This window comes from Herpailurus yagouaroundi, unplaced genomic scaffold (assembly GCF_014898765.1).
Source record: "Herpailurus yagouaroundi ecotype Mexico unplaced genomic scaffold, PumYag 100, whole genome shotgun sequence".
NCBI lineage: Eukaryota > Metazoa > Chordata > Mammalia > Carnivora > Felidae > Herpailurus > Herpailurus yagouaroundi.
The window spans coordinates 43,726,036-43,750,159 of record NW_024412391.1 but is presented as its reverse complement, the minus strand read 5'-3'; the positions used below and the strand labels follow the sequence as shown (position 1 = coordinate 43,750,159).

Below are 24,124 nucleotides of genomic sequence, written 5' to 3'. Positions count from 1 at the left end.
CCTTGGCCATGAGTGTTGCTCCAAATCCACCCTGATAGTTATTAGCCGACGGCACTCCATCCATCACCCCGGGTACAGGATTGTAAGTGTCACTTGACCAACACCGTCCTGAGCTCATGTTTAGGATTTTAGCCAATAGTTTTGGGTCAAGCCCTAACCTGTCAAAGGTCAAAGAAAAGCAGTGTTAAATGTCAAAATGTACAAGTCATGCGTGACTTATTTACGTATGAGGATGCTCTATCTTCCTTCTCCATTTATTGTATGTCTTCAAAAATCAAAGCAGATTGATGAGGGCAAAGAACCCAGTCTTAAATTATAGGGTATTAAAAGCTCGTGATTAAACACTTCTGAGCCAGGACATTCTGCACTGGGAGAAAATCCCCTGTGCTATACCCTACTTTTAAGAAATAACACTTAATTGTGTAGTTGTTGGTTTATCACACACATGGGTTTTCTAGTCTTTTGGATATCGTTGCATTTATGTGTCACATAAGAACCTTAAACCAATATGATAATCTGAATTCTACATTCTTTCCTCACAAATGATATATTTCAGAAAGAAATACTGGCAGATAAACCATGCATCATGGAAGTCCGTGTGGATGCATTTATATGTATGTTTATTCTTTTAGCTTTTATGAGAATGAATACAAGAGATGAGCCGCGAGCAGTAAAACGAGCTTAAGAGAAGTTATCATTATAAAAGAAGACATTTCTTGCTGCAAACTTTTCCTTATTTATTAAATCTTCATTAGACGATCTTGCTTATGAAGCAAGTCTGCACAGAGCTGTGACATATGCTATCTATTCAGAGACATGCATTATAGTTCTGGGTCAACTGCTGATAAGGTTACTGATCCTGATAAAACAAAGCTTGCCCAAGCGGAAACATCATTTGTTCTATCACTGAGCTGAGGGCATCAACGGCTGTGTAGTGTGGACCCAGAAAAAAATAGAATCAAAATGCTGTATTATTTTGATTCTGAGAATCTGAATGCAGTTTGGGAAGCACAGTTTGGCTAAGTTTCACTGAATCAAGTTTCAAATAAAACTTTCTACCCAGCAATTGACTGGTTTCTTTCATACAAAGAGACATTATAAAATAATTGTCATAAAAGCTTTCTGCGTTTCCTTAGAACCACTCTTTCCCAGAGAAGAAAAAAAAAAAAAACTGAAAAGAGACACGTATCAGTGTGAAACAAATTACGCATTTTGCCTTGCTTAAGCTCTTGTTTCCTCTGTGTTTGAAACCTATGTCTGTTTATTTCCCAATGTGAGTATCATGACCCAGTACACATTTTTCCAGTACTGGAGTAGGGGGCTAAGGCTGACAGCCAGTGTATGTCTGGACATAGCACATAATACAACTGTTACGTAATCAGGTTTTCAAGAAGTAGCTGTGGTGCGAGGAATATATATGGCATGCCACATGTGTGAAATCAAGTGGTGGACCGTGTTACAATGGGGAGTCTTCTTAAGGATTATAACAGACAGAGAAGATTCACTCTAATCGGCTGTCATACATTCCGTTCAATGGTAGACTGCCTGAAAGAAATCCAACAGTTTCATTCATTCCTTTACAAAATTCCAAGTTTGTTACAGGTGTAGTTTATTACTGATGCTTTCTTTCCACTTTTAAATAATAAGAGGCTATCAGTATGCTGTTAGAGCAGATGACTTGGGAAAGAGAAAGCCAATGTGCATACTATGAAAAGTAAAAATCACACATTAACAATTAATCTGCTATAACTGCAAACATATTCCCTAAGCACAAAGGTTCAAGAATGTCTATGTCTAATGTGCTCCATGAGTAGGGAATATTTTTAAGACCCCCAAATATCGCTCTTCCCTTCCATTTGAAATATAATTCAAGGGCTTCTGAATGTAGATTTTTCTTTTACAATGGTTCATCACATTTAAAGCAGCAGAGTTACTGTTCTCTTTATAACCTACCTGGTTATACTCAAGAGAACCTCACAATAGCCTTTACTGCTAAAGCGGTTCATGCTCTATGTACCGTACTCACCAAAATGGCGGGCAAAGCTTATTATCCTTTGTAAAACCCTACATTTCATTTTTCTTGAGTGTTCAAGGAAAAATACTGGCACTGATTTATGGAACCCTGTTTGGTGAACATATTACTATTTAGAAGCATCCTGAGGGGCACGCAAAAAAGCGAGGTGGCAGTTGTTACGTGCTCACTTTTCAAATCTGATGCTTCCCCGCTGTGCTGACTCCCCTTGAGGAGATGGCTACTCCCTCACCACTTTTCCTCTCCTGACTCCCCACCCTACAGCAAAGTGTATCATTAAAAAGAGCAAGTTAGAAGTGTTTTGCATTTCATCTTTCTGAGGATTCTTTCACTGGCACATATATAACTGACAGTTAAAATTAGACATAATATTAAAATCAGTTACTGAAGTCCTCTGTCTTCCACTGTGCCTAAGGCTTGTAATGGTCTGAAACCAGCTAGAATACACAGTAATTGTCATTCAGAGAGTCTATCCTAGAACGTCATGCTTCACTGGAGAAGACTGAGTTTCCATTTGAAATCAACAAATTAATCCAAGACAGGTATCTGAAAGGGCAAGTTTAATAGGAAGCAGCTACTGGGCTCTCAACCATGATAAAATGTTATTGCTGTTTCCCTGTAAATTGGCTGGGAACATATGATACTTTCTGCATAAGAGCCCCATTGCTGTTCAGGAGATATACAGCTCAAGCCATCAAAAGGATGACAGTCTGTCAGTCCCCATAATAACTTGCCACTGGATGTGGTTCGAGAGTGTGCGCGTGCATGCATGTGGCTTTACAATTGCTGGAATGTTCTCTGATATAAACAGAGAATGAATTCATTGCTCTGACCGCATATATAATGCAACTCAAATAAACGTCACTGTGTCAAATCTACTCACCTTTAAAACACAAGAATTTTAAATGAACTTTTGAGAGAAGTAAAAATGATGCATACACCGTGAAAAAAATTAAACAGAATCCAAATGTTTGCCTTCACTGTAACCAAGGCTGTTAAGGGCCAAAAAAGTTTTTTCACTTTATATTCTATAGAAGTATCTACACTGTCTTTTTTTATGTAAGAACAAAGCAGACTATGTCACTAAACTGAGATGTTTGTATCACAGGATGTGAAAATGAAATACCTAAGACTATGTCAGTTTTTTTTAAGTTTATTTATTTTTGAGAGAGAGTGCGCACACGAGCAGGGGAGGAGCAGAAAGAGGGAGAGAAAGAATCCCAAGCAGGCCCCACACTGCCAGCGCAGAGCCCAATGCGGGGCTTGAACTCATGAACCTGTTCGTGAGCCGGGATCAAGAGCTGGATGCTTAACTGACTGAGCCACCCAGGTGCCCTAAGACTATGTCAGTTTTAACAGACCATCCACGTATTCATCAATGTTGAACAGATTTGCCACGCGCAGGTGCTGTGCCTGGAGCCAAGGAGACATAGTAAAAATCTAAGAAAAGGCTGTGCCTGCCATCCAGGAATGAGCCAGTTAAGACACACACACACACACACACACACACACACACACACACACACGTTAACTTTTACCTGAGGCCGGAGAAGTGCCTCCCTCCCCCTTCTCGCCCCTTTATCCATTTGACAAGTCTTCACGGAGTGCCTACTATGTGCTAGGTATGTTCTTAAGACACAGCAATGAGCAGACAAAGCCAATCCCCTTCAGGGAGCTTGCGTTCTAGTTGGGGAGACAGGCAATAGACAAACACCTACATACACACGCCAGCTGGTGAGAAGTGTTATAAAGAAACCACTTTTAATGTTACAATTCAATTCAAATACTAACCACCGCCACCATCAATAACTACCATGCTGAGCCTGTACAATGTGCCGGGAACTGTTTTAAAAGATTTACACAGATTAACTCATTTCGTTTTCACAAAAAACTCTGTGGACAGGTACTACTATTTTTGTCATGTTATAGATGAGAAAAACTTAAGTCTATGGCCGAGCTACGACACCAAACTCCCACCACGCTGAGTCTCACTGGATCACGTGGGTGGGCAACTTAACAGTCAATAAGCCAATATGACAGTGCTTTACCAATCTAGTAAGAAATTTGGTCAGGGCGCCTGGGTAAGCATCCGGCTCTTGATTTTGGCTCAGGTCACGATCTGGTGGTTTGTGGGTTCGAACCCCGCACTGGGCTCTGGACTGACAGCACGGAGCCTGCATGGAATTCTCTCTTTCCTCTCTGTCCTTCTCCCTGACACACATGTGTGTGCTCTCTTTCTCTCGAAATAAATAAACTTAAAAAAAAAAAAGAAATGTGGTCAAATTTTTATTATAAACCTTCTGCCACTTGATATCTATCGCATACGTATTAGGGTTTACATCATCTATTCCATATGTATTAAGTTTACATCTATTGCATATGTATTAGGTTTACAGCTAAGGGGACTCAAGTCATCACCTAAATGAAAACGCACCACCGTCTAAGGGCAGTAGCCAAGAAACTAAAATGACACTTGTGGGAAAGTTCTCATCTTGAACAGCCTGCCAGAAAAGTTCAACTGTCCGAAGCTTCTTTTAAGGTGGAAGAAGACAAGACGGCCGTTGCTAGGGGCCTAGGTGCTGACTGGTGATGCAAATGACCTGTTATAACCACCAGTACTGAAAAAAAAGACAGGACAATTCCCAGTGGAGCAAAATTTTATGAAAACTAAACAACAAAGCTTCCACTATCAGCACCGTTCCTTTGTGACACACGGGAGCAAAACATCTCTAATGGAAGCAGGACACCTTCGGTGCCAATAAAACTATGTTCTGAGTCCTAATCAGAACCCAATTAGAAGGTACAAAGGTCTAATAAAAAAAGAATTTCAAAAATATGTTGTATACCCATATTCTTTATGCTTTACTTTTTTTTTGTAGCGTTTAAAATTTCCCTTATATCCATCTTGACTGTAAAAGAACATAGGGTCAATAAGAGTTCTAAACTGTATGATTTTATTCTTCTATTTTTTAAAAAAATGGGAAACACAGTTCTAGAAAAAACACTGACTTATGAGAATGAAATTAATCAGAAATGATCACTTCATAGGAATAGGTGACTCAATTTGTAAATGTTGACATTAATGCTTTAAAAAAAATTCACTTCAGAGTGAACAGAATATAAATGTGGCTGAGCCACTTTGATGCTGTACTACTTTGTGGGAATTTACTACTTGGGAATTTATGCTTGCTGATGCCAATTTTCTCTTTCACCTTGCAAAGCTCAATAAATCGTGGTCGCTCTCTATACTCTATTAGAGAACAATCCTGTCACTTTAAACCATGTCTGTAAACCATGGAGAAAAGACAATAGCAGAGGCAATCATTTTTAGGACTTTCAAGCCCCTGAGAATCTTTGTCAAGATAAACTAATAAAATCCTAATGTTATGAAAATAAGCAATTCATTAGTATAATCTGAAGCACCAGAAAGTTATAAATTATTACCAGTTAAGTAAAATTAGGGCGTTCCTACTCTGTGTTCACTTTTCATATATGATATATGCAAATATTATATACGTGATAGCAATATACGTATGTAGAGTTTCAGAAAAATTAAACATTTAAAGTTTCATCTTTCTAAACATTATTTTTATCATAGTGGATCAAGACCAATAATAAGGGAAGTTATTGCTTTTCCTCTTAACATTTCTATTTGGAATTCTATCACTTTTCATCTTCTCTTTGATCACAAACTCTCTGCAGTAGTCCATGTACGTATTTCATTGTATATATTTTATTCCATTCACTTGATTCAAGTGACTTTCATACTATTCTTTATTAGCTGGTGTTTGGAGTTAGACTTCTATCAGCACTAACCACACAAAAAGTTCATTTTAGAATAGCAAATGATCATCTGGTAGGAGGTTTGCTAGGAAAATTAGCTGAGGAAGGCCAGAGGATACATCGCTAGGCCTAAGGAATATCTCAAACCAGTGATGCTCAGAGTAAGAAGCAGGATATAAAACAAACTAGTACAGATGAAGAGGGAAATTTCAGTAGAACATAGCCTAGATTATCTAGGCTTTTGCTTTTTTGTTTTTATTATTATTCATTTATATCCAGAAGAATGAAGATAAAATTCTAAAGATGCATATGCACACTAATGCTCCAATCCTATTGTCAACACCAATTAATTTTGTATGCAATTTTGGCTCCAGAAATTTACATCTTCCTCTTCCGTGAAATTAGTCTAGAGGATGGACATGAAAACGAGTCACTAGTAACACGTTTTTCATTTATGATTAAGTGACCCATAGCCTAAAACTGGCTACAGTACAGACATACCACTCTGAACAGCTCCCTGTATACTACCGGTTTTATTAAGGCTTTGTACAGATATGCCTTAGCATCTTACAGACATTCAATTTTAAAATGTAAATGGTACAGGATATTGATAAACCAATTAGCACTGATGCAAAGCAAATTCCTCTTTTATCTCAATTACAACATGACAACTTAATAGGTCAAGATAGTTTAACATCTGAGACAAGGGCAATTCAATAAACAACAGCATCTTGATATGGTAATTAAGAGGAAATGTGAATCCATTACTGTGTTTTAAAAAATATCTCAAGCACTTTGGCTCTTTTATTGCTGTTATCAAAAGCTGTGAGATGAAACACTACTCTGATTTGTGATATCCCTGGTAAGCAGTTTGGGGAAATGTGAAGAAAACACCTGAATAAAGCATCTTGCTAATTAAGCATTTTCTAAAGTAAGAAATGTATATTTATTATATTCATGAAATACCGAACATTCAAACAATTAATTAGGTGATTAATCATATGTAACATTCCTAACCCAAAAGATTAAAGGCTAAACTTAAGACATTAACCTTAAGCATTCTAAAAGATGATCCTTATCATAGGAGAAACAAAATTCCTGCATCACTTTCAGCAGAGTATGGATGCATTTTATTTTAATGGAAAGACATATCCTTAATGTAAAGTAACAAAACCACAAGCCAGTTAAAATGAAAGAGTTATGTACATGAGTTGCAGCTTTATGAATGCCATCCAGTTTATCCCAAGACTAAACAACCAAGAGCCCTTGTAGTGAACAGATACATAAAACCAGTCATGTGGTAGCAGAACACTTGAATTCGCCATACATTAAAACGGCGTTTTACAAAAATTTGTCCTACACTGCCAAAGTATGTTTAAATTTTACAGTAAAAGTGTTTCTTGCATTTCAATACAACAGAAGAAATGGAGCTCCCATATAAAAAGGATAATGTAACTTCGAATATACAGCACAACACATTTTATGGCTATGGCAAAGAATATTCATGCTCTCCAGGGCCCAGTGGTCGTCAAATAAGCAAAGTCTATTAAAGTTCAATAATGAAGTACTTTCAAAATGTTCCTAGATCAACTCGTTCATCTCTCACGGACCCTTTTTTTTTTCAACATCAGAAAATCAAATAGAAAAGCTCATAAAAATTGTTAGTACATGAAAATATATATTCGACAAACCTGATTCCAAGATTCATAGCTTCAGCAGTCCCAATCATACTAATGGCTAACAGCATGTTGTTGCAGATCTTTGCGGCCTGAAAATAAATGGAGTACATATTAAATATCTTTATTTTCAAGCTGTAACTCACGGGAAGTTGTTCTTCACCCACCCCACAGGCTTCTTTCTAGAAGAGTGTGTAACTACTGATTCTCTCAAATGGGGAAAGGAACATGGTGCTGCATGCCTCCTCCTGAGTCTGCCAGGCTATCTGGGAGCAGACTGGGGAGTCTCTTCCACTGGGTAAGAAACCTACAGTGGTGCCTGAGCTCCTCCTGTGGGCACAGTCTATAGGGAATACTGACCTGTGTGGCATGACTGCTTTTTCCCCCCAGTTTCACTGAGGTATATTTGACCTACAGCACTGTATAACTTTAGGCCGTACAGCACAATGATCTGACTCACACATATCATGCAATAATTATTGTAAGTTTAGTTAAAATCCATCATTTCATATAGATACCAAAATATATACGTTTTTTCCTTGTGATGAGAATTCTTAGGATTTGCTCTCTTAACAGCTTTCATATCCATCATATGGCAGTGTTAGCTCCAGTCATCATGTTGTACGTAACATCTCTAACACGCCTGCTCTTTATAGAATGGTGCTTACATTCTAACTGGGGCAACGGAGTGACACACTGAAGATAAAGGCAACAAATAAACAAAAACAATTAAGTGGAAAACTGTACGGCCCTCAGACAGAGACAGTGAGAATTCAGAGAAACAAGATCACTGAGGAGAGGAAGTAGAACCTGAAACCACCTCTTGGAAGGCCAGGCAGGAATTTAAATAGGCAAGAGGGAGAAAGGAGAGCATAGGAAAAGGTAAATATGTAAGAGGGATTAAATATATCAGAGCATGGGAGAACAGTAAGAAAACTGACTCGTGCGCCTATGTTGTAAGGAATGGTAAGAAGTGTGGTAGTTAAGACTGGGGTAGGAGCTATGAAAGCTAGGGTGGAGAGTTAAAATTTGACACGGCCGGAAATAGGCATCTCTTCAAAGTTTCAGAGTTGGCAAGTGTATGATGACGCAAATATCTTGATGGAGTTGGTTTTGGTTACAGTGTTGGCAGAGTGGTAAACCTGGCATCCAGGCTTTCTAGCAGTACGCAAGGTAGGAGACAACGGGAGAAGACTGGATCAGGTAATGTGAGGGATGGACAAGACTGCCAACAAGGAGAGACAGTGAAGCAAAAATCAGTAGAACCTGGAGACTGGATAAGAGAATGGAGACAATAGGTATATCTGAGACAATACCAAAGTCTTGAATAAGATAAAGAGGGTGCCAGCGACCAGGACCAAGCATTAAGAGGAGGGGAGATTGAGGGAGAGTGCGTGTGGTGGTGGTGGTCGGGGGATAACTAGTTTGATTTCTGAGTTCAAGGTTGCCATTCACCTCTATCTGATTAGAGAACTGATATATTTCTAAATGAAAATATTTGCTTTCCTTTAAAAAAAAAATTAACGTTTATTCAGTTTTGAGAGACAGAGAGAGACAGAGCAGGAGCAGGGGAGGGGCAGAGAAGAGAGGGAGACACAGAATCCGAAGCAGGCTCCAGGCTCCGAGCTGTCAGCACAGAGCCCGACGCAGGGCTGGAACCCACCGACCGTGAGATCATGACTTGAGCCAAAGTCAGACACTTAACCAACTGAGCCACCCAGGTGCCCCGAACATTATTCGCTTTTCAAGAAAAAGATGAAAGTGCCCAGATTACTTCTTCCTGACTGTATTACAAACAGAGCTGCAGTACATAATTGGAGGAAAACAGCAACTGAGACACCATGAGCACTTCCTATGGAAGCACTTTTAAGGGTGATTTCAGTGGCCAGTAGGATGATGAAATTTGAATGTGAATGATGAAATTTTCAGTATCTTTTTTAATAAGTTAATTGGCTGATGTCTGCTTAATTCCAGCAGGAATGATGGAAAACGAATTTATTCCAAATTAATTTAAGAAAATCTGAGCAAAGAATCCACAAATTGAACAGAGTGGGGTTGGAATAATAGTATGGTCAGGAAAGACAAATGAACCTTAGCCAATTGTATATCATCAAGTCAGGGTCATTAATGTGAAAATGTTACCTGCCCGGTCCCAACAGCTCCACAATACACCACATTGGAGCCCATGCACCCCAGCAACTCCTGGGCAGCAGCAAATTCATCTTCGACTCCTCCCACCATAAATGTGAGGTTCCTAGACCGAGCAGCTCCCACACCTGAATAGTTTGGGGGTAAAGGGACAGAACAAAAGGATACATTTCTTCAAGTGTTTAGGTAGATAGTAAAACTACAGAAAAGCCCCAAAACAAATGAAAACACCTTGCCTCCAAACTGTATTTATGTCAGGCGTATATAAGATGCCCTAAATCTCTCCTGGAATGTGTGTGTGCGTGTGTGTGTGTGTGTGTGTGTGTGTGTATCATATACATATACATATACATATTTGTGTGTGTGTGTGCATGTGTGTGTGTGTGTGTATCATATACACATACATATACATATTTTTTTTTTAAGTAAGCTCTACACCGAATGTGGGGCTTTGACTCATGACCCTGAGATCATGAGTTGCATGTTCTACTGGCCGAGCTAGCCCCTCTCCTGGAATATTTTAAAAATCAAGTATTGTGGAGTTTAATAATAACCCAAAAGAACACACAGATTCAAACTCTTATTCTCAATTCATCTCAAGTATCTGGCATAATCATAGCACGAGACATATGGTAATTTGAAACGTGCATTTTATTATTCACGTGCATCTTTTATTCTTTTTTTATAAGAAAATTATTTTTCTTTTTCTTTTTTTTTTCATTATGAAATTTATTGTCAAATTGGTTTCCATACAACACCCAGTGCTCATCCCAACAGGTGCCCTCCTCAATACCCATCACCCACCCACCCCACCCTCCCACCCCCCATAAACTCTCAGTTTGTTCTCAGTTTTTAGGAGTCTCTTATGTTTTGCCTCCCTCCCTCTCTAACCATTTTTTTTTCTTCCCCTCACCCATGGTTTTCTGTTAAGTTTCTCAGGATCCACATAGGAGTGAAAACATATGGAATCTGTCCTTCTCATGCATCTTTTATTCTAAGAAACCTATTCAAGCAATAGAAAGTATATGAAAAAGGCCCTTGTGCCCTGACCAGCGCAAGAGGAGCCAGAGGGATCTGCTATTCTGGGGATTTGGGTGTCTTTAGTCCATTTGCTTGCTCCCCACATGCTATCTACCGATGAGATCTACAAAGAGGAAGACCTGGCTCTTTCTCCCGCACACAAGTAGGCATTTCAGATGGTAAGAGTCTTTTTTTAAGTTAAAGAAAACAGTCGCTTATTTAGACCAGTAATTCTGATGTGCACTTTCCAGTATTATTTGATTTTTCTTTTCCCTCCTCCTGTACACCGTTTGGGCAATTCATTCCTAGTGATATGAGCAGGGAGAAGAAATGAGCTGTGGCTGGGCTACTGCTTCCTAGCTCTTTAGAAAGGTCTGATGCATGGTCATTGATTGAAATGATTGGTTAGCACACAAAACATGCCCTAGACTTGTCCCTAAAAAAAGGAGGGGAAGCTTCATTCATCTAACGTTTTATCAGCTATAAAAGAAAACCAAGAGTATTATTGCTGCTTTTAGTATTAAATAAATTTTAATTCATAATTTTCAAGTTGGGTTTTATTGGTCAAAACCAGGAAAGTGTGTGGAAGAAAGCTAGTACAGTTTTTGCCTTTACACTTGATTTTACAGTGTGGCTAGGAATAAAGAAACCATCATTGTCTATTTATCAAATCTGGCCACTATAATCGATAACTACAAATAATGGCCTACTTTTTAGTTTAATTTAGTCAATGAAATACACCGTTTTTATATATAAAAACCCCAAGTGAAGAGATTCCTCTTTCATTGAAATTGTGAATATTTTGCTATTGCCAGATCAAGCAGCCTTTCTATTACAGTTTATGCTATTTTAACTAATTATCAAAAGCAAAAGAGGTCAGCATTATGTTAGCCAAATAACTGTGGAAGAGGAAGTGCCCACATGTTAGGAAAGCCGAGGATACTCACACATAAGGTTAAATTACATTATTTCACAATATTTTCAGACACACTTCGGAAATGATTATGTACAAAAACCCAATTATAACAAATGCTTTTAATTAGCCAGTCTGTGTCCTTTGAACATTCTGATAATGTTGAAGTTTAAGTGATTGTCACTTTGTTAGTTTCTAATTTACTTCACCAAGGTGGTAGATCATTACTCTTTTACAATTATTTTGCTCAATTTCTATAGCCATTTTTATTCAAACCACATAACCATCTTGATTCCTAATCCTGTTGATCTGACCTAGGAAAATTAAGTAGACGATTTAAGTCAAAGCTTACAAACAAATCCAGCACTATCCATCATAGGTCAATAGCTTTGTATCTAGATTACGGATTGCTAAATAGCTTCAGAGAGTCATTTATTAAAGGAAAATTAATGCTGACAATAGTTCTCAGCTGGTTAATCTTTTGACAGGTGTACTTTCTCACTTGTTCAAACACATATTTCAAAAAGAGGAAATAAGTTACTTAAGCACGAGAAGATCACACACACAAAAGAATAATTCATCTTCTAACTCAGATGTCTGTGGTATTTCTGCTCTCATCTCATTGTGGTGGCATAATTATTAGGACTTTTGCATAGCCTACATGCCAATGTAAGGGTCTAACCTGGGCAATTCTAAAGCTTTGGCATTCCTTGGGACCAAACCCTGTCTTTCCTTACATATTCCGTTAAGCGTGTGACACTATGAAGCCCAGTCCCATCGTGAAGGCAAAAAATTAAGACCTAAGTAATCCTAAAATAAACGTAACCATTTTAAGCTTAGGAAATAATATCTAGGAAGGTGGAACTCTAAAGGATGTAAGACATCCTACAGATTTCAGAAGACATTGTACAGCGTCCGAGGTCTATCAATAATAAACAATAAATTGATTACAGTGCCATGCCATTTTAATTCAAATCCACTTCCCCGAATAGGAAAACATAGAACACACACTCAGGCAGTTTCTAGAATACTGGGAGAGGGATTTATTTTAACCCTACATTTTAGTAATTATGTATACGAAATCAAAACATATCCTGTGCTTAATTCTATTACAGCATTTATAACACCTTATTACAATGTTTGATTTTCTTACCTGACGCCTCCATTACACTACAAGCTCCCACAAGATCAGCACTGAGGTCTTGTTTCTGTCAGCATTCCCATTACTACCACAGTGCATGATACATTCAATAGATGGCTGTTTGATAAATAAATTCATAAGAAATTCATACAAATTCATAGAAAGAGTAATTCGTAAGTTCATAGAAAGAGTAAAAATCTGGAGATGGAATATGTGGTTTAGGGGATGTACCATTCACTGGCTGTGTGATTCTCGGCGTATAACGTGGGAAAAGCATTAATAACTTCTTCACAGGGTGGCTGTGAATATATGAACACATATATGCTGTAAAATATGACATGCTACTTAAATGTCAGGCCTCACTACTTTATGCCATGGGTTTGTGGAGTGGGAGTTTTATCTTTACCTACATGATACCTCAAAGTCCTTTCCTATCTGGTTGTCTTAGTCGCTGTCTTCTCTAGGAGAATTTTAGCCTCTCTGGCTAAACATGAGTGGGTTTGGACGACACCTATGAACACTGGAAGGAGGCTGGCCCAGGTTAGGAAGTACTAAAGTGGTCCATGGACAGTGATATTAAAATTACAGCACAGACCTCTAGTAAAACCTTTCAGCGGCAGCAGGGTATATGGGAAGGTGACAAGAATGCCGCATTTGTTTTCACTCGTTCAACAAAACTGAGAACCTATTAAGAATCAGGTCCTGGGGCGCCCGGGTGGCTCAGTCGGTTAAGTGTCCGACTTCAGCTCAGGTCATGATCTTGTGGTTCACGAGTTCGAGCCCCGCGTCGGGCTCTGTGCTGACAGCTCGGAGCCTGGAGGCTGCTTCCGATTCTGTGTCTCCCTCTCTCTCTGACTCTCCCCCCATTCATGTTCTGTCTCTCTCTGTCTCAAAAATAAATAAACGTTAAAAGAAAAAAAATTAAAAAAAAAAAAAAAGAATCAGGTCCCGTGGTAAGTCCTAGAATTACACATGAGTGTATGCATACACATGAGTGTATGTGACCTTGCTCCTAAGAATTTACACCCATCACTGGGTGATCCAGCCACTTGTCTCCTCACCCATCACTGCCACCCTAGACTGAGCCATCATCATGTCTCACCTGGATTACTGCAACAGCTTCCCAACTTGCTCTCCCTTCGGCTCTTGCCTCCATAGTCTACCCTCCATAGAGCAGCCAGAGGGAACCTTTTTTTTTTTTAATGTTTACTTATTTTGAGAGAGAGAAACAGTGTGTGCGCATGCAAGTGGGGAAGGGGCAGAGAGACAGAGAGGGAGAGAGAGAATCCCAAGCAGGCCCCGTGCTGTCAGCACACAGTCTGGTGCAAGGATCGATCTCACGAACTGCGAGATCATGACCTGAGCCGAAATCCAGAGCTGGATGCTTAACCAACTGAGCCACCCAGGTGCCCCCAAGGGAACCTTTTAAAACATAAGTCTAGTTCACGTTTCTTTCCGACTCTCAAGCCTCCTAATGCTTCCCATCACTCTCGGTATAAAATTCAAAGTCCTACAAAGCCCTACAAGGCCCTCTAGGATGCAGCCCTTGGCCACCTCTCCCATCTCATCTCATACCATTGTCTACATCGCTCAGTGTTTTCCCATCCTGAACTCCTACTGTTCCTGGAACAAGTCAGATACACTCCCATCTCAAAGACTTGCACTTTGCCTAAAATGCTCTTCCCCTAGATATTCATCACTCGTTCCCTTCACCGCATCCAGATTTTTTTCTCAAAATTTACCTCTTCAGAGAGGCCTTACCTGACCACTTAGTCTGACAATCGAAAAAGGCACCCCACCATTCTCGATCCCCTTTTCTGCTTTAATTTCATTCACGCTATTTATTACCACCTATTTATTTTAACTCTTCTGTTTATCTGGTTTTGGTCCATATTCCCCACATGAACATTGGCTCCATGAGGGCAGTAGCTCTATGGCTTATTCACCCCATATGCACGGTGTCTGGTCCACCACCAAACACAGCATTTGTTCAAAAAGAGAGACAGGAGGAGGCAATGACAGAGGGGAGAGCAAGGAACAAGTGAGCGCAGTACTGGGTGGTAACTGTTCTCCCAGAGACACAGAAGAGTCTAACGACTACAGACCAAGCAGCTGCCTTTCTAGCAAGTCATTCTATGCTCCTAAGTTGTTTCATCTAGAAAGGGAGGTGACGAGAGAAAATTATCACTGAATTGCTTTTAAGCTTTTGAAATTCCATCATTGGAACTTGCCAAGTTCACAAAACATCTACCCTCCCACCACATTTATCATTTTAATGCATAAAACCAAGGCACGTGTCATTTTATACAATGTATGAATGGTTCCGAATTAGAAAATGAGTTTTCTCGTGTAACCACATTAATTAAATCTAATAAGCCTACATATTGGTGGTTGTCTTTAATGCTTTTATCTGACACTTTCCTGTGATGATGCCTCTGTCCTGTGATGATGCCCCTAGTGCTTTTCTCCCATGACTCCAGAATCAGAAAGACTGAACTCATCTGTACAGATGAAAAGGCAAAGGCCCAAACCATTCAAAATAGGTGCCTGGACCACCCTGTTCTTAAAGGGACAGGCGTCTACCACTTCTCTTGGAAACTGCTTTAATTTCGATCAACCTTAGAGCGGAGAAACACTTTAAATCTAATCAAAGCCTCAAAGTCAGCCTCTCTTTTTCTCTCTCTCAAAGACACCACAGGAAGTCTCCATTATCTAAACTATCTTCTTTCTTTCCTTCCACTCCTACTTATGGTTGACATAAAAAAAATCTGACCACTGGAGATCCATTTGTCTGTGGGGAACAAGAGGAAACCCTGGGGAATAAGAGGAAACAATCCTTGTCCTCAAGGAGTTTGAAACCTAGTGTTTGTGGTGGTGGAGGTGAGTGTGTACGTGTATATGGAGATGGGAGAAGAGAGAAGGCAAACAGACAATTATAAATAGTAAAAGACAGATGCATACTGCAGGAGAGGTCTACACATAGGCACGTGGAGGTGCAAAGAAGAAAAGTATCATCAGCAATTAACTGTTCGGTGCCTTTAACAATTTCCTCGATCCCAGGGGCTTAGGAGAATATCTGAAATACAACTATTCCAGAAAGTCCAGAATATAAGGTCACAGTAGGTATGAAACACCGTCTTTGCCCTCAAAAGGTCTAAACCATAATTCAGGAAAAGAGACATATACTCAGAAATAAACGCCAAAAGGTAGCATCATATACCAAGTGTCACGGATGAGGACAATCGCCACCAAATCCTGATTCCCTCTTTTCTTTCATTTTTTTGACCTCCGTCATTGAAAGAATAATGAGTTCTCAGAAAGAGAAAGGGTGGAAAAAGAAACAAATTGTTCTCAAAGAGTAACGGTCTTGCCATCAACTGTGGGTAGGCTTTGAAAGCTTTGATAAGAATATAGGTATTGAGGAGGGCACCTTTTGGGATGAGCACTGGGTGTTGTATAGAAACCAATTTGACAATAAATTTCATAAAAAAAAAAAAAAAAAAAGAATATAGGTATCCTGAATCTGTTTGCAAATCAAACAGAGCAGTTTAAAACATGAGCTGAGCAAATAATTTTGTACGTTTTATACACGGACACTGAGTTCTGCCTACTATCTAATTAAATACACACACATAAAAGCCTACCTCTCTTCACAACCAATGTGAGTTTGCTTATTAGAAGAAAACAATCAGAAAACTGAGAATCAGAATTAAGAACAAATACAAAAATGAAACCATAAGATTTCACAATAAATTTCAAATATGGGTCTGAGTATCTTCGAGGTCTTGGCAAACACTATTTGGGAGAGGAATAAAGGAGCCTCATCAAGTTACGTGTTTTAAAAAATTCACATCTGGAACTTCAATCAGGAGACAGTAAGTGAAACAATAGATGATGTTCGTCACATTTTCACAACAAAAGCAGTAGTAATTTTTTCAAAGTAATTCAATTCTTGTTTTATATCTCTTTCTAATCTTAGCCCACCTGCAACAGAGCTCATTAACAATAATCACCTCAGTCTAATATTTACGTTTATCTGTGTCCCAATGTCTGGCAGTTTTGTTATGAGAACCAAAACAGGCTTAAGTTTCAAATTATGCATCAACATGAACATAACCAGCAGCTGAAGACATTATTCACTATCACTCAGCATTTCTACTTAGCGCCTCACTGTTGTTTTCTGCTAAGTAAAAGTTCTTCTTTCTGAAATATTCGCGTGTTCGTGTTCACCAAAAAGAAGAACTACATAACTCACTGTATCTGTCCTGAGTCCTGGGAAGCAATGAACTTTCTCTTTTTTGTCCTTAAATGGTTTCTGATTTTTTGAAGTTTTACTTTTCTTGTCAATGGACTCTAACTGGACTCTTCTCTGGTTTCCTATCTACTCCCTGCAACAAAAACCATCATGCTATGCATACTGAACTATTTACAATAGCTGGAATGTGCAATGATTTTTTTCCCTTTATGCATCCATATCTTTCCTAGGTGACTCCCTTGTATGAGATTCCCTTGCCTCCCTTTGCCTGGCTAACTCCTGTTTATCTTTCAAGACTCAACTCATGTGCACTCTAAGAAGCAATGCATGACCATAATCCCCTTTCTCTATTTTTTTTTATAACATTTCTAGTGATGTTTGTAATAAAGCATGTAGACTACTCTCATCAGTGATTTTTCTGGTATGTCTTGTAAGGATTCTTATGGGCAAGCGCTGTTTGAATCTTAGCACCCAGCATATATCACATGTGTGATAAATGTTCATTGTCTGTTTAGGAGGTAGGCAGAGAAGAAATCAATGGCTACTAAAATAACCGAGAATACTAATTAAGACGAAGTAAGACAATGTTGTCTAGCTTATCGAAAAAGCTCAACTTTGGAGAACTGTTCTCCACATGTGGCAATGGCACGTTCACTTACTGCTGCACAAACGTGCAGAAGCATAATAAGTGCACATGTATACAGACATTATTAGGAAGGCACAAAAAAACTGAAGAACATATATTCTGAGTTAAGAGACCTGGAGCAAGGTCACAATTGAAGGCTGCCCCACTTGGAGAAATTAGAACACCTCTCAATCTTGGTTCCTCCATCTGAAATTGCTGATAAAACCACCTGCCACACTTACCTTGAAGCTCAAATGGAAGAATACTTTGGAAAGGTATTTTACACGGTTATCACACAAATGCTATAAAAATTTTAAATATAACAACAAGTAAATCTACTCAGCTTGAATACCGCGAGGTCTTTGGCCTAAACAGCAAAGAAGTGAAATTTGGAATTTAGCCTTACTGAGAAGCTGAACCAAGGATTATGATAGAAAGTCCATTACTCAAGTGCTGATAACTTAGAATAACCATTTACAAGTCACAAAGAAGGAGATCATTTTCAATTCTAGAACTACCAGAAAGAGGCCGTCAAACCTAGAGAGGGAAGAAATCTAAAAAAGTACATTCCAATTATATTTGTTTATGATACTGCAAAAATCCTGCCACCAAGGCGCTCTCATTGATATATAGCAAAACGTAGTAAATCACTTAATTTACTCAAAAGAACTTAAATGTTTTAACCAGTCTGCCATCAAAAGAGATCAAGAAGAGGACCAATGGGACTTGGGCTGCAATGTGAGCCGTCTTTAAAATGCAATTGTTCTAATCATTTTCTACAGATGCAGCCTCACAAGGGGCTGCTGTCACAGGGACCATTTACGACTTGTTATGGTGTCTCTATTGTTTACCAGCGACATTCGCTGAAAAAGGCGACAGCTGGGACAGAAAGCTGCTACTCAACGAACAATATAATCCCGTGAAAGTAATCAACAAATTTAAGGGTGTTAATTAACTTTACACTTTATCATGTTCAATTAGTTGTCCTTTCTAGAAAAGATTGCCGTGCACAATCAGTTTAGAGCGTGCCATGTTTGATTTGTAAGTGATCACTGTTTCTGTTTCAGAGTCCATGTCAGATGTTCTCTTGGGTTTTGGTGACACAGATGAATGGCTCTGCACATGTTAGGGGGTGATCTGGTTTAACATAAGCCAGCATAACATAACCCCTTGTTAACACTATTTCTGGCATCATCCATGCTGGAAACAGAAAAGCAAAAACACTCTCAACACTATTCTAGAGTCAGATAAACAAAGTTTAGTTAGTTTTTCCTGAAATAAACACAGACACAAATACATGGGAGAAATAAGCAATTTTTCATCATTATTTTTCAAAGTAAGACTTGTCTTTCAGGGGCATGTTTGGGATCATTTCCTCCCAGCAAGATCTCGAAGCTCTGCTGCATTATGCACAAAGCGCCACCGTGTCCTCGTGCTTTACATAATGCAGATAGCCTTTTCCGTGGCAGGTGAGCAAATGCTACAGATGTGTCATTAAGTACTGGCTGGTGTTAAATTCTAGAATGTGACTTTGAAATCCAGAAGCTATATTTTACAAGTGTGGGAAATCTGCAGTAAAGTGTATTAATCTATGAATACAAGGTGCCTTTTCTCTTACTTGTAATGCACCTGTCCCTACTTGCTAACAGGACACGGAAAAGCTCATGATGGAGTGACGATACATTCAATACCGCATGGTAATGAAAGTCACTGAGGTTTCTCCCTATTGATAGAGCTTTGCACCAAAGTATTTCAGAAGTCACTGGTGAGGTGAACAAAAAGCAAAACTGAGGTGTGGCAGCAGGTGTCTATCTTTAAGAAAATAAAGCAAGGGACGTGCATCTAGCTCCTAAAGACAAAAAACAAAAACAAAACATCTACACAGGATTTTGAAACATCTTCATAAAGCTATACCTTGTTCTTCTAAGACTAGCTGTTTCCTGCATAATATAAATGAAACACGTATAAATAAACCACAGCTGGTTAGCTAGTGATAGCATGCGTAAGGACAAAGCTGAACTTCTTCAAAATAGAAAAGTTGTTAACTCTGAAAGCTAATAATGTCCTAAGTTAAATATTAAAGAAGGAAATTATAGGCTATATCTGAAACAGCTGAAACCACAATACACAGCAGCAGAAAACATTAGTTTTCTGCAGAAGATCTGCAGGGAGAAGGGAAGCGGTCGATAGATCCTTAAATTGGAAGCAATAGCCGTTCTTCTATCCCAAGTTGGCAGCTGCTACATTTGCAGGCCTGGTTCATTATTTACCCATAATGACCATCAAGCTGCAGTCAAAGTCAGATCACAACAACTGTCAGCAGCTCTTTTAATTAGCCTTGTTTGAATTCAGATAAATATCACAATAGACCTGCTTATGCTGAAAGAGCAACAGACCGTTCCGCATGGAGCCGGGCTGGCTTGAGAAGGACCAGTGAGTGCAGTACGGAGGCCATCAGACAGAAGCAGTGGGGTTTTTAAAGGGTGGGGTAAACAGAACAAAATGGTTTGCTTTCATTTTGAAAATCGCCGTAAAAACCAGCTCCCCGACATTCACCCCAGATGAAGACGGTGCACGGTGTTGGAGCGCAAGGAAACTCTGGGCTTCTGAAAGCTTGATGCCTGGTGTCCAAGGAGAAAGTTAACTTCATGCCTTTGGAGAATGTGATTTAAAAAACTCCATTTTGTAGACAATGTATCTTTCAGCTTTCAAAATCATTTCTAAAAGCCAAGTAAAAAAAGTCTGTTCATTAGATAAGCTCGTAACTTTAATGTCCTTCTATTTTACCTTCTTGAGGAGTTGCGGAATTTGCAACATTTTTCTCTGACAGGAATCTGCTATTTTCTATCCACTCCTTGCATTCAGCATTAACAGTCACAAAGTAAAACAAGGCCAACAACCAAATTCTGCGTAGTTCAATGGCTGCCATATCCCACACCACTACTCTGGGGTTGTCTCCCTCCAGCCTGCTTGAGAGGAAAAACAAACGCCAAGATCAGCTGCCCTCTATTTACAGAGGGCTGACTGTCCCCATAGACTATATACTGTTGCAACTTTGGGGGTAGGTAAAAAGAAGTGATGGCCGATAGAGAAGGAGGGTAGAGAATAAGAAGGAGTAAGAAAAGGCAAGATGATAACCTCACGGCAAACTGGAGTAAACTGCGGATAGCAAGAAACTAAAGGGAAGCTAAAAAGCTCCACTCCGCTAACAAGGAATTATTATCTCTGGAAACCACGCGGGAGTCCCTGTGAGAATCTGGACTCTTGAATTGTGGAGTGGGCATGGTTGAAGAAGTGGCACTTCTAAATGTAAGCTGGACTTAGTCCACTCTCATTCTTTCTAAGCCCTCAGCTATTACATATCTTTGTGCAACCATTTCTGATGCTGCACAACATAACATTAAGGAAAAGTAACTAACTAGATTTGCATAAGGATCAAGGACATGTTGCTGTTTACACAGGGTTTGGACCTATTTCCTTATTGAGTAGGAAAACACTCCTATAGGAAGTAATAAAGACTCATTATATTTGTGGTCGACTTCAAGTACTAAAACCTGCATAATAAAACTCTTACAAAGTGTTGTGAGACCAAATATGTGATAAAGGCAACTACTGAATGTTGACAATATAAGCAGGGAGAACTCTTCATCTGGTTTCATGAGAACGAATCATAGCAAAAAGGAATATTTCTTGCCCCTTGTTTTTTAAATAAAAAATAAGCCACGTGCATCACCCTATCATAGGTGACGGCCTTCCCTCCTTACCCTTTAATACATCCTATCTCCTGTCTACATGAACAGCCAATGGCTGTAACTTGTTCAGTGTGTCAAGTACAAAGACAACAGCCAACTGGCCATTCCAAGTCTAGACTCAGGCTCAATATATATGAATCAGAATTTATTGTGTAAGAATACCAAAGAAAACTTCATACCCATTACGATGACTACTCTAAAGCAAAACCAATCATATAACAAGTATTGGCGAGAATGTGAGAAATTAGAATGCTTGAGCACTGCTGCTGGGAATATAAAATGATGCAGCTTCTATGGAAAACAGTACGGTAGCTCCTCAAAAAAATAAAAACAGAATCATCATATGGTCTAGCAATTCCATTTCTGGATATATATATCCCAAAGAACTAAAAGCAGGGTCTTGAAGAGATATTTATCTACCAATTTTCATAGCCACAATATTCACAACAGCCAAAAGGTAGAGACAATCCAAATGTCCATCAAAGGATGAATGGGTAAACAAAATGTAGTGTATACATAGAATGGGGTATCATTCAGCCTTAAAAAGGAAAGACATTCTCACACATGCTAAACGTGGATGAACCTTGAGGACATCATGCTAAGTGACATAAGCCAGTCAAAAAAGGACAAATACTGCACGATTCCATTTATATGAGGTACCCAGATGGTCAAATTCACATAAAGACAGAAAGTTGGGGCTCCTGGGTATCTCAGTCAGTAGAGCATCTGACTCTTGATTTCACCTCAGGTCATGATCCCAAGGTCATGAGATCAAGTCTTGCACTGGACTCCATGTGGAACATGAAGCCTGCTTAGAATTCTCTCTCTCTCTCTCTCTCTCTCTCTCTCTCTCTCCCTCTTTCTCTAAGATGAAATAGAAAAAAAATTAAAAAATTAAAATTAGAAAGTAAAATAGTGATTGTCAGGGGCTGGGGGGAGACAGAAATATGGAGTTGCTATCTAATGAGTACATAATTTCAGTTTTGCAAGATAAAAAGAGCTCCGGAGACAGATGGTCGTTAATTGTGGCACAAAAAATGTGAATGTACTTAATACTACTGAACTGAACTGTATACTAAAAATGGTTAGGATGGTAACTTTTTTTACTGTTTATTTATTTACTTTGAGAGACAGAGAATATGCACACACGCGTGCAAGGTGGGGCAGGGGCAGAGAGAAAAGGAGAGAATCCCAAACAAGCTCCGTGCTGTCAGCACAGAGCCCGACGTGGGGCTCGAACTCACAAACCATGAGATCATGACCTGAGCCTAAGGTGGACACTTAGCCAACTGAGCCACCCAGGCACCCCTAATTATAATGATTTTTATGAACACTTAATGTAGTTATCTAGAGAAAATTGAGGAAAGCCATACTAGTCTTATAACCTCCATTTAAAAAATAACAGTTCATAGACAATAAGCAAATATACCCAGTTTAGGCAAATTGGTAAAATTAAGATCCTCCAATTTCCAATAGTATGCTCACTGCACTAGGCCAGGTTACTTCCCCAAAGACAGGAAGGATGCACAAATTCTGCTGACAGATCATCTAGGAGTTAAGTTGAAAAAAAAAACCAGGAGACTAAACAAAGCACAAGACCTACAATCAAGAATTGGTTAAACCAAAAGCTTAGGCTAAAAAAAGAAGCAAATGATGATAAACCCATAACAAATGGTATTTAAACTTAAGCCACAAACATGGTAGTAGCAAAAAAACCCCAACATGTTATATGTGCCACATACACACATGCCAACATTCATAAAAATGAGACACCGCCTAGGGTCCTGGCACCGGTTGGGGTGAAAGGTGGGAGTGTAAAATGAGAGGATGTAAAGCGAAGTGAAATGGCTCAAAGATGTAAGAGAAGGCAATAATCCCAAGATAATACTTGGGAACGAAGTGAGGGCTGCTGGTCTGCCTAATTACGAAGCCAAATTTAGGCCAAGAGGCTACGGTTATTTAATTTCCTCTTTCCCTTACAGGCATGAGAAATGGTGGAGCCTTTGTATGAACTGTAGAATGTCACAATTCAAGGTAGACCAACCACAAAAAGGCAGCCCCTTGCATATAAGCAGATCAGAAAAAGGCTCTACCCTAAGCAGGCAAGTAGCCTCGAGGAGGTAAGAAGACCAAGTCTGACGTACGGAGGTCAAGCTGAATGTCACCCTCAATTCAGGTCTCTTCAGAGAGGCATGGCCTGCACAGGTGAACACAGCAGACCTCAGTTCAAGCTCCGGTTCTGACACAAACAGTATTATTTTGTGCAAATCAGTGGCTTGGAGCCTCAGGGCCGTCACCTATAAAATAAATCTCATCTCCAATTCCACTCATTGGTAAATCAATACATTTATCTCAGCTAATTCATATATCCATTCCACCTTCCTGAACTCCTACTACAGCACACAGCACCAGGCCAGGCACTTCAAGGCAGCACGGTAATAGTCTCTAGGCTCAAAAATCTCCCAAACCAAGACAAAACAAACAAAATACACCGGTCTAATGAGCTCCACATGTTCCAACAACTTCTATCTTCCCATTCTCTCCTCACACAGACCCCAAACTGGTTCCTCCTCCTGCATTTCCTATCTCAGTTAAGATAGTAATTACTATTATCCACAGACACTACGAATCCCGTGGCGGCATCTCTCAAGGTCAGTTCCCCAGAATATGACTGCCACAAGATGTCTGACTTCGGCTTAGGTCATGATCTCATGGTTCATGGGTGTGAGCCCCCCACTGGGTTCTGTGCAGACAGCTCAGAGCCTGGAGCCTGCTTCAG

The 24,124-nt window shown here is 39.4% G+C and overlaps 1 protein-coding gene and 1 long non-coding RNA gene across 2 annotated transcripts in view; one reads left to right on the top strand and one right to left on the bottom strand.

Annotated features, from left to right (window-relative positions):
- The window catches only part of HIBADH (3-hydroxyisobutyrate dehydrogenase), a 111,560-nt gene that overhangs the window by 5,141 nt on the left and 82,295 nt on the right, over nucleotides 1-24,124 (bottom strand). Inside the window, exons 5-7 of the mRNA XM_040472379.1 lie at nucleotides 9,634-9,767; nucleotides 7,507-7,583; nucleotides 2-158 (exon numbers count right to left, since the gene is read on the bottom strand). Of these exons, the coding sequence (XP_040328313.1) occupies nucleotides 2-158; nucleotides 7,507-7,583; nucleotides 9,634-9,767 (368 nt within the window). The remainder of the gene's footprint in view (nucleotide 1; nucleotides 159-7,506; nucleotides 7,584-9,633; nucleotides 9,768-24,124) is intronic.
- LOC121028565 (uncharacterized) lies at nucleotides 68-8,111 on the top strand. The gene is made up of 3 exons (XR_005789308.1): nucleotides 68-181; nucleotides 2,319-2,328; nucleotides 8,097-8,111. It is a non-coding gene; the product is annotated as an uncharacterized LOC121028565 (long non-coding RNA).